We start from the raw sequence: 15,182 nt of genomic DNA on the forward strand, positions 1-15,182 counted from the left end.
GGCAATTCACAGTCCTTCTTCTTTCACAAAGTGAAACACACTTTGCTCTGGTTTAGTTTCAAAGCAGGGAAAAATCAGCACAGAAAAAGTCAAAGTCAGTAAAGCAGTCATGAAACACAACGATCAGGTAATCCTCCACAATGGCCAAACCCACAGGCTGCTATTTATAGCAGCCTCACTAATTACCACAGCCCACCCAACCTTAGGTGGCCTCATTTTCTTTGATAATAATCTCTCAGTTGTTGTTGCCTATGCATCACTGTATCATTAACTCTTGTTCTGAATCCAAGGAGGAGCTAGATAATTGATCTCCTTCTGAGCTGTCTGCCACACTCTCCTCCCCCCTGTCACTCATGTCTTCTTGGTCAGAGGAGCCTTCATCATCAGATTCCACCGGGGACAAAGCAGGCCTGCAGCACATCCACAGTCCTTGGGGTAGGAGCTGGGCCAGAGCTAATCACAACAGAAGTACTATAGTTTTAAGAATAAATTGCCATAAGATGGAGCCAGAAAGCATGATTCTTTCTCTCTGCTCTCTGTTCTTTCTGCTGTTTCACTGTGACTGATGTAGTAAGCTGTGTGTTAGTTTGATGTACAGTATTTGATATATCAGACAATGACATGCTTGTAATATTATTATTGTATTGAGAGATATTGACTGATATGAATGTATATGACTGGACTGTTTAACTTGACTGTGCTATTTCTAAAAGTAAATACTATTTTATACACTTGTATCTGTTTTTGTATGACTGAATAATTACTCATATCTCCTATATATCTGGTGAAATCTCATGTTTCCTCTGTGAATGTCCTTGATGTCCTTGATAACTCATTCTGCACACTTTTAACACCCCCCCCAAATACCCTGATTTGTTGCTGGAGGTCCCATGGGATTTTCTGATGTAGATAATAATATTTCTTCAATTGCTGAGACTGCTGCTGCTAATAATATTATTTTATTGGTTTTTAGAGATATAATAGAATTGACAACTAGGTTTACAAAGCAAATATATACATTTACAATTATGATTAAGACAAACATTTCTAAACAGAAACATAAAGGAGAAAAAAAAGTAAAAGCCAAAGGAAACAAACTGCTCCCAAGAAAAATTCAGTAATAATTACACAAAATACTTTGCTTTTCATGATTTCCTACTATTTTTCCATAACAAAATTTATATTTTATGTGTCTATGGATCATTGCTATTCAGCTTTTAGACAACAACAGACCCCTAAACAATAGAGAGTCAGTTTGGTATACTGGTTAAGATACCAGGCTAAAAAGGAGATTGTGAGTTCAAGCCACATTTAGCAATGAATTTCAGATGAGTGACTTTGGGCTAATCACCAGGAGACTGTGAGTTCTAGTCCCACCATATCTATGAAAATCTGCTGGGGTTACTTTGGGCCAGTCTCTCTTCAAAACCCAAAAATGTGTGGGGAAAAAGGGGGTAGGATGTGTGGGACATATGGACTGCCTTGAGTTAGTTGTAAAAGTAATAAAAGACAGGATAGAAATGAATATAATATAATATGGAATCAGGATGTCAGATTTTACCTCTCTGTCAAAGTAAAGCCAATTAAATGTTGGGGAAAAAAGATTATTATGAGTTTTGTTCCTGTCAGATCAAGATAACACAGCACACGTCTTGTAAGGCGTGGGAGGGGTGGTTATTCCAATAGCAGGAGTCAGGTCCAGATCATCTTTTGATGTTCCTGAAGGTGGCTGGAAGGTAAATCTCTGGAGGAGGTTGGTAAAGAAAAGGAAGAGCTCCATTTTGGCAAGGGTCTCACCAGCACATACTCTCTGACCTGGAAAAAAACATAGATGGCAAAAAGGTGGGGTGTTGGTTTTTTTGGCTTCTTAAACTAATTTACATGGCTTTCCATAATCACCTCAAAGGAATAATTCTAATCTTAAAGGAAATAAAGAATCTTCCTAACTATCCGGTTGCACTGAAATATTTTCCAGGATAGCTTTTCACACATACAGAGTGATTTTACCTGCAGAGAAAGGCATGAATGCATCCCTCTTCACAAATTTTCCTTCAGAGTCAAGAAAATGCTCAGGGTAGAATTCATGGGGTTTCTCCCACTGAGATTCATCATGGAGAACAGAGGTCAGCAATGGAATGATGTACATACCCTAAACATTGAAATTACATAATGAAGAGTGTTTTCCATTTAACCCATTGTTGTAGAAAATATTATAATGACATTTTATGAAATTGTTTAAAAAGTAAATAATTTGACATCAGTATAGTCTGAAGTAAAAATAACATCCTGTATAAGACATTCATCTTAATAACCAAAATTCTACCCAATAACAACAATAATATGTCCCACCTCTCTAAGTCTTTTTAAACATTATTCTATGTCTTAGAATAGTTTTTTATAAAACAACATGCAAATCATATTGGTCAGTGTGAACCCTAGATAGTTAACTTCTTCTCTATCTTTTCATCCTTTTGTCTCATATTTTAGTCAATACTTATTTATTTACTTATTTACTTATTTACTTATTTACTTATTTACTTATTTACTTATTTACTTATTTACTTATTTACTTATTTACTTATTTACTTATTTACTTATTTACTTATTTACTTATTTACTTATTTACTTATTTACTTATTTACTTATTTACTTATTTACTTATTTACTTATTTACTTATTTACTTATTTACTTATTTACTTATTTACTTATTTACTTATTTACTTATTTACTTATTTACTTACTTATTTCAATTTCTGTGCTGCCCAATCCTGGAGGACTTTTTGTTGTTTAATTTTAAAATCAGTTAATATGCCAAATGCTTCCATTTCTTCATTAAATGTTCTACACCCATAATGGTGAACCTATGGCACATGTGACACAGGTGGCATGCAGAGCCCTCTCATTCTGCTGCTCTTCTGATTTCTGGCACCACCTAGTTGATCTTTGCAACAGTGAAGGGCTGCTCATCTTACCTACAGTGAAAGGCTACCAAAATTTTTACTACCACATTGTGGGCATGGCTTATGCAGGATGCCCTGCTTTTTCTTTCAACATTTTTCTATGCAAATTGGGTGCTCGGGGTGGAGCTCCATTTTCGCTACCCCACTGCGTCACCCCCCTGTCCAGGCAGCAGCCCACCCCTGCTTACCTCCTATTAGTGTGCCCTCTGAGGCCTTCTCAGGCATGCACATGCCCTTTGGCACAAGATTTGGCTTCTGTGTATGCACAGCAAGTGAATTCTTGCATGAGGACGAGTGCACGAATGAACTTTCAGCAATTTTCCCTGATATTTTTGTTTCCGCGCATTGCTGAAATCTTGCTTGCGTGAGTGTTCTCACACAACATTTTGCTTGCTGTACACATGCAGAAGCCAAATCTTGCATAGGGGTGTGTTGGGGTGTGCAGCTGTGCACCCACCCTAGAAATTCCTATTGGGATGGAGCACCTGACCACAACAGCTGCTGCCCAGCACTGCTTTGCGGGCACCGTGGCACTGGAAAATGACACTTAAAGCAGCCAAAAAACAGCCTGTTTCCTGGGTCATTTTTAAGTCTGTTTGGGGACCATTTTCAGGCTGTGTTTGGCCACAAAACAGCCTGAATATTAAAAAAAAACCAGCTTAAAGATGGCCCAGAAAACACCCTGGGAAATGGCTTGAAAATGCACAAAAAACAGGTGTGTGCATGCTGGCCAGCAGTTGGGATTTTGGTGCTCTGGTGCACATGTGCATGTGCCAGAAACCCAAAGAACAGCTGGCTGGTACACGCATGTTCTCCAGCAAGCTGGTCTTTGGGTTTCCGGAGCTCCGCTACACACACATGCACGCACATTCCCATTTGGTCACTCAGTGCCCAAAATATTCACCATCACTGTTCTATACCATTATTTTCCATATCTTATCTGTAGGATTATTATTATTATTTATAAAATGTGTATGCCGCCCCTCTCCACAGACTCAGGGCGGCTCACAGCAATAAGGATGCCAGCTGCATATTATATAATGAAATGAAAGTAAAGAAAATATATAAATATCTGCCTTGCACTATACTCTAGGTTCTTTCCTCTTTTGGGGGGGGGGCTCCATTTTGTTCAGCTGAGTAAATACGTTGGCTTATCATCATGCAAAAACGTGGATTTTATCTTTTATTTTACAGAGCCCCACTTATATATGCCACACCTGTACCAGGATAACGCTGCTTTCTCAATTTATAAGGCAGCAATTTCCCTGAATTTTTAGCAAATTCAATTTTTTTCTGCGACCCTTAATTTAATTTAGTTTCTATTTCTCTCAGAGTTAACATAGATAATTGTTATAAAATCTGAATTTGATATAAAATAGTGGAGTCTGCTGGGGCTTTCTGTAATTCATATTTTTTTAAAATTTCTTCTAATCTGCATTTTCTCTTGTGAATTATAGTGAATAAAATACCCGCTCTGTAGCCTTACTGATGGCATAGTCTTTACCTCTGTATCTTTATACAAATTATTATAAAAAACCTTTTACAGTACTCCCCAATCCATTCTTTTTGAAATACTTCCATCTAAAAGAAACTGGATTATTAATAACTAGCACTAATTTTGTTAGGCATTTTAAGGAAAGACAGTTGAAACAACAAAGAGATAAAATCAATAGATTAGGGAAGATTATCACAGAGTTTGATAGTGGAAGATATTTAGAATTAGGGATAATATATAGATTAGGGAAATATATAGATTAGGGAAGATTATGGCATTGCATTTAGAAGTGAAAATAATTAGAATAGGGAAGATTATTGCACTGATATGACAGTGACACACAGATTAAGGACATTGGGATTGGCAGCGGGCTTTACACATTAGGGAAGTTTTTCACACTAAGAATGACAGTGGAAAATATCTAGATTAGAGAAGAATATTTATACTTTGGTCTTTTTTAATGGAAGATACTTTTAGCATAAAATAATGGAATAATAATGATTTATATTTATTTTGATCTGTTAAAGTAGAAATGATATACTGATATAATGAAAGAAGTGAAATAAATGAATTGAGTAGCAAATGTATTTTAAAATTTCTAACAACAACCCTTCCTCCTATGTATAGATTAAGATACGATATGAATAGTGGTTTTCTTTTTCTTTTCTGCTCTTCTGTCTTCTTTCATTTTTTTCTTTTTTTCTTTTTTAATTTTTTTCTTTCCTTCCTGGGTTTTTAAAGAGATGTAAATTTGGATATTTTTTATTATTAAGGGCAGTTACGATAAAATGAGTGTTTTTTCTTAAAGGAAAGTTGGAATCTGTTTTCTAAGAATGCTAGAAAGGGATTGAAGCACAATGGAATAGTTAGGAAAAATAGCAAATAGCCAAGAGAAATTTAGATAGCTATAGCTCTTTAAATATAAAGGAAAGCGAAGAACATTATATAAAATCTAGATGATAACACCTGGAAAAGAGGTAGCACAGGATGAATGATATATACCAAAATAATTGGATAAATAATTAGAAAATTTGATTAATTTGATTAGGAATTTGGCATTTGATATTGTATTGTATTATATTTAAATTTGAAGTATGCAAATTGGAATCTCTGTAAGGTGTGAAAAACAATAAAAAATTTATACCCCATAAAAGAAACTGGATTGTGGTCAGAAAAAGTGTTGGTAAAATGTCCATCTAATTTATCTTATTGGCCATTTGAAATAACAATATTTTGCTAAAAGATATTTTGCTTCTCATCCAAGACACTTCATTTTATGACTGCAATGTCTGCTTAATGAATGCCACAAAAAACCTCATAAAATTGGTGTGATCACATGGTGACGCAGTTTATGTCCATCATGACTGGTGATTAAAATTGTGGGCTCAATTATGGTCATAAATTGTTTACAAGGTACAAAGAAAGATTGCAATATTATCAATTGGATTATTTCACAGCAATCACCTTGGGAATGAAGAAGCCTTTGAAAGTGATGTCCTTGGTGGTTGCATGGGGCAAATTGGTTGGAACAATGTCAGCAAACCTTTGAATTTCATGAATTACTGCATTGGTATAAGGCATTTTGAATCGGTCTTCTGTTCTTGGCTGACGAACCCCAACCTCTTTTGCAATTTCTTCTTGGACTTTCCCTAGGAAAATAGAATCATATCAAGATAATTCCATAACATTCCAAATCCCTGCATAAGTGTATAGCTGCATTCCTGTCAAACAGGTAACAAGTAGTCAAAATGGGGAGCACCCTATCAACTTACTTCTGTTAATAGCGATGTCCCACAAGGCAACATTTTAGGACCCACTCTCATTATACTTTACAAAAATGACTTTTGCGATTATATTTTAAGCAATGCTATTCTCTTTGCTGATGATGTAAAACTATTCAACACTATTCAACACCACCAACAATGCCACTTCCTTACAAAAAATCTAGACTATGTGTCAGAATGATCAAACAATTGGCAACTCCAAAGCTCAACCAACAAATGCTCTGACTTATACATTGGCAAAAAAAATATAAATAAATCAGAACACAAAATACAGTACAAGATATGCGGATATAACCTCATAGACAAATCTCACTTTGTCAAAGACTTTGGAGTATTAATCTCTAATGATCTAAGTGTACTAATCTAGAATGATCTGTAACAACATTGCCAAAAAGGCATTAAGAATTGTTAATCTAACAATTAATAAGCGTAGCTTCTTCTCTGGTAATAGTGTACTGCTAACTAGAACATAGAAAACATTTGCTAGCCCAATTCTCAAATACAGCTCTTCTGTCTCGAACTTGCTCTGCATATCGGACATTAATACAATTGAGTGAGTCCAGAGATATTTTTCATGAAGAGTCCTCCACTACTCTGCTCGCAACAGAATACCTTATGCCACCAGGCTTGAAATTTTGGGCTTAGACAATTTAGAACTACACTGCCTGAAGTCTGACTCATAGTACTCAAAATTAACTGCTACAACATCCTACCTGTCAATGACTATTTCAGCTTCAACCACAACAATACATTAGCACACAATAGTAAACGTTCAAAACTCGATTGCAGAAAATAAAACGTCAACAACAGAGTGGTCACTGTGGTCTCGTTCCTAAATCCCCATAACTTTAACCTTAGACTGTCTACTGGTGGCCTCATCCCATTCCTAAGAAGTCTGCAAGGGGCATGCATAAACGCACCAATGTGCCTACGTCCTTGTCCTACTGTCCACCATTTATTCATATCTATGTAACCATGTAAAACTATAGTTGTCAACTATTTTAAAAAAATTCTCTGTCTTGGAATGCCCTTGCGTCGGGCCGAGAGGCAAAAGGAAAACAAAGTTGCTTCCTCCCATATTTGGCAAAGTCTGTTGTAATTTTGGATCTGACACAAATTAGAATTACACCACATAATATTATAATTTAGAAAGATTCCACAAAATTCACATTCCTCAATAAAAGCAAAATCAACATTGCTGGGTGTCTTCTCAGCACGGACAGCCTCTGTTCCCATGGGAAAGGTCACTATCTATTCCCTCCTCCCAACTTTAAGAATATGGCGAGCTCTGGGGAAAAAAACCCTATATAAGTAAAAAGAAAGAAAAGGAATAAATGAGTATAATATAGAGCTAAATAAAATGGCTACATATATACCAATTTCAGGTTCAACATATTCTGTGGCTAGGGCATTTCTGAAAGTATGTGTGTGAACACTTTAATTACTTTAAGTATAAATAGAAAGGGCAACTCATTCTTTCTTCTTATTCTCCCAAATATATAATGATATATTTTTATTGAAATCCAGTCAAATGAAAACTGCTTACTTTGAATCTCTGGATACTTCATCATTAGGAGTACAGCCCAGCACAATGTGTTTGAGGTTGTATCCATGCCAGCACCAAATAAATTATCCACAAGAGCTTTAAGATTATCATTATGGAAATAACTATCTGTTGACTTCTTATTCTCCTGAAGAGTATAAAAAAAGGTATCAAGGAAATTCAATGTATTTCTGTAATCTATGTACATGAACAGATATTACAGTGGCCTCCAAGTGGCCAGCATGGATTTAAAAACAGATCATGGCAAATGAATTTTATTTTTTATTGTTTGAGAAAGTGACTAAATTAGTAAACCAGTGAAATGATGAGGACATATTATACTTAGACTTCAGCAAGGCATTCAAAATAGTAGACCACACCCTACTTCTTGTAAACTAGAGAATGTGGGACAGACAGCATCATCACCAGATAGATTTGTAACTGGTTGATATTTTTGTACTCAACAAGTAATTTTTAATGGTACTACATCTACTACATGAAGGGAAGTAAGCAATGCAGTACCATACGGTTCTGTCTTAGGCCCAGTACTCTTCAATATCTTCATAAATGACTTAGATGACTGAATAGAAGGGGGATTCATCAAATTTGTAGATGACACTAAATTGGGAGGAATAGCAAACACCCCAGAAGACAAGTTCAGGATCTAAAAAGACTTGGACAGACTTGAACAATGGGCCCTATCCAACATCATGAAATTTAATGTGGAGCAAGGTTTTACACCTAAGCAGGAAAAACTAAAGGTACAAGTACAGATTAGGTAAAACCTGGCTCAAAAACAGTAATTGTGAGAGGGGTCTTGGAGTCCTAGAGGACAATCACTTAAATATGTGCAAGCAATGTGCAGCTGCCACTAAAAAAACTAATATAAACAGAAGCATAGAATAAAAAATATGAGAAGTATTAGTACCACCTTATAAATCCTTAGTAAGACCACACCTGGAATACTGCATCCTGTTTTGGTCACCACATTACAAAAAAGATGTTCATACCTTGGAAAAAGTGCAAAGGAGGGCAACTGAGAAGAAGGACTAGGGATGATGTGATAGCAATATTCTAATATTTGAGGGGCTGCCACAAAGAAGAGGGGGTCAACTTATTTTGCAAAGCACCAGAGGCCAGGACAACTAATCAAGGAGAGAAGCAACCTGGAATTAAGGAGAAACATCCTGACAGTGAAAACAATTAACCAATGGAACAGCTTGCCTTCAGAAGTTGTAGGTGCTTCATTGTAAGAAGGCACTGGACATGAAATGAAATGACATAGGGTTTCTTGCTTGAGCAGGGGGATGGACTAGAAGACCTCCAAGATCTCTTTCAGCTCTATTCTTATTGATCCTATACATAGCAAAGCAGAGTTTTGGTTGTGGTTGTGGCTCCCTGGCTAAAATGTGCCCATAGTGACAGGTTCTCCATAGTGGGTGGAACTAACCTCCAAGAATGAGGAATGAGTCTGACAATTAATTTATAATTGTCCTTCCCCTCAATTCATTCTCTTCTGACTCAGTCCTTGGGTGAACAGGACACATGCATTTCATCCAGTGATGGGCTCCTATGGGAATAGTCAGGAATGCAGTTCCGGTAGCAAAATTTGGAGCTCAACCCCAGAGCACCCAATTTGCACTGAAAGATGTTGAAACAAAATGCATAAGCCACCCCCACAGTGTGGTAGTAAAAATTTTGGTAGCCCATCACTGCTTTCATCACTCCCTTTCTTTGAGGCCCGCTCTCTATATTCATTAAGCATTCCTAGGTTTTCCAGCTGGCCAGGCCACTGGGTTCTTCAAATATGTATTTATTGTCAAATAAAAAGCCATTAACCACATTCTGGACTATGGACCTGTTTGTCTTGCTCAACCTGGCTTTCCAAAACAAGTGACAGGGACTGCTGTTCCTCACCGCTGGAGCTTATCCACTCACATGGGTGCCCTGCCATCAGCAGCTGGCCCAGGGACTTGCACCTTACTGCCAGCTTACCTGCCCTGTTTGCCCTGATACCTCCTGGCCTTCTTCTCGCTCTCACAGCTTGCCTGCCTGGCATTGGAGCTTTTTGCTCATGCACTAAGCCATTTTGCTCCAGCTGATTCCGAAGTGACTGTGGCCTTGAAGTGAAGTGCCCCAAGTGATTTCGAAGTGAGGTGCTATTGGAGCTCTATTCACTTTTGCAGCTCGCCTTTTATCAATAAAATGCTGTCTGGCCTCAGGTCTTCCCTCCTCGAGTGACAACTTATCTTTACTGCCCAGATTTACTGCCCTGCTGCCCTGTTGCTCTGCTGCACAGCTGCCCTACTAAAGAGCTGCTCTGTAGCTATCCTTCCTCAGAGAGTTGCTTGCTTACCCCTGGAGCATTTCACCCATGTGCTGCCTCAATCCAGAAGGACTCCAAGTCTGCAGAAGTGGCCTCTGTAGCTGCATCAGAAGTCTTGTTTTTAGACAACCACAATCTGCAGATTGCTGACCATGACCTGTGTGTGGGATCTCTCCCAGTCTTTGGGTGTCTGAGGCATCTACCTTTAAAGCCCTATAACAACCTTGGAACGTGTCTGTCCAAAATGCAAAAGCCATCACTATCAGGCAGGGAATAGCTGCAAGACTTAAGAACTGGCCAGACCAGCTGCTCCTGCCATTGACCTCATTGGCCTCCATGAACTATTCCATTGACTAGGCTGACTCCAGCTACCAAGAGTATGCTCAATGGGGTCCTATTCTGATCTGGAGGAGGGTGAGTTGGAATCTGACCCTTCCAAGGACAAGGGGCTGTTTCCCGAACTTCCTCAAGGGTTTTTTTCTATCAGTTTCTTTAAATCTCCTTTATTTAAGGCCAACAATGCAGCTAATTTCCAGTCTCAGTCCTCTGTGGCTTCTGATGAGTTCTCCTACAGAGATCCTCTGTTTGAGGAGACCAGAGGCGGAGGTGATCCCTGACCCCACTCATTTTTATGGAAGCCGTAAAATGATAATGGGTCTCCCCTGCTTCAGGTGCTGTGCTCAAGAATTTAGCATAGCTCTGGCCTTGGTCCAGTTTCTACCACCATCTTCTGTGGATGCTCCAGGGTCTGCCTTATACACACCCAGCAAGTTGCCCAGTGACTCTGCAGAGCTTCTGCAGCTGAGGATTGGAGGACAGAGCAGGTGCCTCCAAAGAAAGGCCACAAGGGCGGGCTTCCACTATTGCTTCTTTCTTCTTGCACATCCCCTTGAAATGGCTGTGACAGTTGTAAGACCAACTACCAGCATGTGTCCTCTGAGCCATCAGGGCCTTAATAAGTTGGTGGCCACTGCACAATTCACATCCGATGCCACCTTATAGTCAGCTCTATTTGCAGCATGGTTCATGGGTGCTTCTATTGTGGCCAGGCAGATGCACTGGCGCTACAACTGACAGACTAAGACTCATCGTAATTGGCATTTGGCATTAGTGCCTTATCATGGGCAGCAGCCATTGGGGAGGTGTGAAACCCCATTGTCATTGAGACACATGATGTGACAAGCGAAAGATATTCTCTACCTTCCATCATTTTGCTCCTCCTCCTTCCCAAAACACCCCTTTATGCCCCTGATCAGGGGTCAGGGTTCAACAGATCTCAGGGCACTTATGGAAACAGGCAGAGACAGGCCCCTGACAGGGCAATACAAATGGGCCTTTTGAGGTGCAGGAACTCACCCCTTCAGTCATGCAAAATAATTCACCTCATGATCCTTCCATTGGTGACTGGCTGGTCCGCTTCACTAAACAGGTAGGAGGAAACTACCACAGATGCGTGGATCAGGGAGACTGTGTCTGCAGGCTCTCCCTAAAGTTCCTCTCCATCCCTGAGTGAAATATAATTTACAAGCGGTTCAAGACGTACTTGCTCCATTTGATTCTGAAAGGCATACAGAAGGGGGGCTTCCTCCCTTCAATTATTCTCAATGAGGTTTATTTGCATATCCCAGTTTGGCTTACTTACAAAAAATATTTGAGATTTGGCTATAACTGGGTCCACTATGAATTCACAGCCCTTCCATTTTGCCTCTTGTCTATATCATGGGTCTTCACCACATTTGTCCCTAAAGTAAACTCATACTTTCATAGTGCTTAGGACATTGTATTGCCCAACATTGGTGCCAATCCCTCACCCTCCATAGAGATGAAGTGGCAGAAACCTGATGTCAGGTGGGTGCTGGAAATATATCTCGAGTGCACCTCCAGCTTTTGCAGGTCGGAGGCATTGTTCGTCTCCTTCCAGCCTATGTCCTTGGGACAAAAGGCATCTTCCTCCACAGTTGTGCGCTGGTTGCACAGTGTCATCACCATGGCCTATGTCTGTCAGTCCCTGCCTCAGTCCTGCAGAATGACAATGCACTCAACCCACAGCACAGCTACACAAGCCTCGATAGGGACGATTTTCCAAGCCTTGCCTACACCGTTCATCCACCACTATGAAATTAACAGTTAGTTATGCTTCGGCAGATGCTGCATTTGGGTGCAGGGTTTTACAACAAGTGGAGTCTAGCTCTGTAGAGGCCAGGCAGACTTAGACCCCCCCCCAATGGACAGACTTTGGTTTATCCCATTCTTGGTGGTCAGTTCCACCCTCTATGGAGAATGGACATTGGCACCTACCTCGTGAGGTGGAATTATCCTCCAAGTCCCACCCAAAGTTAGTCTAGTCTGACATTTGTGGCATAGTTTATGGTTTATTAGCTTGTGTAATCTTGGGAGCTACACACAGAGTCTGACCATTGTCCTTCATCAGAAGAGGAGAAACAGAGGGAGGGATGACCATATATTAATTGTTAAACTCAGTCTTTATTGACTGAAGGGATGGGATCATTCCATTCTTGGAGGTTAGCTCCATCCTACGAGAAGGAATGTATCAGTTAGGTATCAATGCCCATTTTGTGTTCTACGATTAGCAGGGAGCCCTAACACTTGTGTCTTGCCATAAAAAATTACACCAAGGTCTTGATTGAACCACAAGCTGATGGATATTAGGATTTATTGGTGCAATTGTTTATGGCCAGGACTAAAGAAGACTGTGATTTCTAATAATGAGAAACATATGGTAAAGAATGAATTGAAATAAAGAAAAATTATTGAATGAGTTAAAATGTTTCCTGCTTTGAAATTTAAGAGAAAATGGAAAAGGAATTTCATCTACATGAAGACAGCTTGACCTTGTAGATTGACATTTATCAATGCAGGGGAATTAAAATTAGGATTAATTAGCACAGAAATGGTAGAATACATGAAATCAGGACATTCTTTTGCTGCAGCCATGAAGAGAAGTGCATATGTCGAGTGACTATTGCACATTATATTACAGTGAATGGTGACAATGGAAGAATCAAGAATGAGTTTGGAGAAAAAATGTGATTAACTTCCCCCAACAGTGTCTGCCAGTTGTTCCCAATGCAGGTCAGTGCTTTCTTTCATAAAGAGTGGTTTTATTTTAACTAACATGAAGAAGAAAGACTTCAGGTTTCACTTTTCCATTGATTTCCTTAGACTACAACATCTAAAAAAAGGGAGAATGGCTTCCCTCTTCTCCTGCACTGATTAGTTTCTGAACCAATAGGAAGAACATTCACCACATATCCCAACACATATCACAATAATTGATATTCCAATGTTTATAAATAAAGATAAAAAGATTGTTTCCCAAGGGCCCATCAAACCATCTCCCTAGTAGAATTATCCCTCCATGAGAGACAATAGAAGTGGTACTACAGATAAGTTTTGACTTATGTCCACAATTGGGCATTGAGAAAAGTGGTTGTTAAGCAAGACATGACTGTTTCACTGGACTGCTAGAAAAAAAAACAGTGTTGCTTTTTACAGGGAAAAATTCCAGTTAGAGGTGTATAAACATTGTAGTAGCTTTAATATTTATGCTGTTCCCACAAACAGTGAATCTGTTGACCACTCACATATTCACAACTTGCTTTCATTCCAGAAAATTGTTTTCCCTGACATTTCCAAATTTTCCCCAATTGCAATTATTCTGGCACTAGCCAGAATATTTGTAAAACATGTGAAAGAAATAAAACTATCCATAATTCCTGGCTTAAAGTGCTTTATTACCTCTTTCTGCCGAACAAGAAATGCATCAATAAAAGTCCTCTGGTTATTTTCATCAAACTCTTTGATATTTTCAAGGAATGTGGCTTGTATGAAATCATGGTACTTTTTTCGGTTATTCAGTACTATTTTACGAGCACCCAAAAGGAATCCCAACTTGGGAAACACATTATACACCTGAAATGGTATAGAGATATTATAAGAGAGATAGCATATTAACAGAGCTGAATACTATGAATATATACTCTGGTAGACATCTCAAAGCATTTGTATTCATTTGTTTCATAGTCTGCAAAAGAGGTGTCACACTCACGATGTCATATTGCAATCATGTGACATATCACAACGTTTCCCCCCTTTGCACCCCTTTGCAGAGCTGGGGGTGGGCATGGCCTGTATGTGAAGCCTATGGCCTATAGGCACCAAGTTGATACCCCTAGTCTACAAAATCACCATCATTATCATCAGCTATGAAATATGTGGATGCTAAATATATGTTTTCTAATTAATTAGGATCCAAATCTCACAAATTGAACCTTAATAAACTGTAGGGATGAAGTGTTTCTTCATATGAAAGATTACATTACCAATAAAGCAGGGGTTCCTGCAAGATGTATATTTTCTTCAACTAATTCCAGTAGGCTTAGAAGTGTAGCATCTTTGTATTCAAATCTCTTGCCAAGTAAAAAAAAAACTATGATATTGGCGGCTGCAGCTCTCAGAATTATTGCTGGGTCGAATGGCTTTCCTGGTTGTGAGTAATAAATGCAAAACAGAATTGTGAAAGAATCCTAGAATTAAACCTGTTCTTCACAGTTTAAGATTTAGGATAAAATTGCTTATACATAGCATTTATTTTAGAAACTAGATTGCACTATGCATTGAAGATAGCAGAAGAATGCTGGTTTGTGAACTAAAATTTAATGACAGTAATGTGAAGAATAATTCTGTAACTCATCCTTTTAAAAACATAAATAGTTACACATTATTTGTTTGTTTGTTTGTTTGTTTGTTTGACTTATATACCGCCTAATCCCTTGGGACTCAGGGCAGTTTACAACAATATAAAAATATCGCCGGCTGACTTACCGGCCCCACGGCGCTTTTGCGGAAGGGCCGGGCAGACTTGGACCCTTCCGATGGCGGCCGCCATCTTGTTTTCGGCCGAAATCTCGCGAGGCGAGATTTCGGCCGGGAAGGCTTCGCCCACGTGGCTGGGCATGACGTCGGGTCCGGGCGGGGCCTGCTGGCCCTATTTAAGGGCAGCAGGCCTGGAAGCAGGCCTTTTCGCCCCGGACCCAGCCGATGAGCAGACAC

The 15,182-nt window shown here is 39.1% G+C and overlaps 1 protein-coding gene across 2 annotated transcripts in view; it reads right to left on the bottom strand.

Moving 5' to 3' along the window:
• Nucleotides 1–944: 944 nt before the first annotated feature.
• LOC139156618 (cytochrome P450 2K1-like) overlaps nt 945–15,182 on the bottom strand; it is a 32,118-nt gene continuing 17,880 nt past the window's right edge. For both annotated transcript variants that reach the window (XM_070732472.1, XM_070732471.1), the window contains 6 exons: nt 14,453–14,613; nt 13,869–14,042; nt 7,787–7,931; nt 5,921–6,105; nt 2,008–2,149; nt 945–1,815 (listed from right to left, as the gene is read on the bottom strand). In XM_070732472.1, the coding sequence (XP_070588573.1) occupies nt 1,631–1,815; nt 2,008–2,149; nt 5,921–6,105; nt 7,787–7,931; nt 13,869–14,042; nt 14,453–14,613 (992 nt within the window). In that variant the 3' untranslated portion in view covers nt 945–1,630. The remainder of the gene's footprint in view (nt 1,816–2,007; nt 2,150–5,920; nt 6,106–7,786; nt 7,932–13,868; nt 14,043–14,452; nt 14,614–15,182) is intronic.

The sequence above is a fragment of the Erythrolamprus reginae genome, chromosome 1, assembly GCF_031021105.1.
Source record: "Erythrolamprus reginae isolate rEryReg1 chromosome 1, rEryReg1.hap1, whole genome shotgun sequence".
NCBI classification, from domain to species: Eukaryota; Metazoa; Chordata; class Lepidosauria; order Squamata; family Dipsadidae; genus Erythrolamprus; species Erythrolamprus reginae.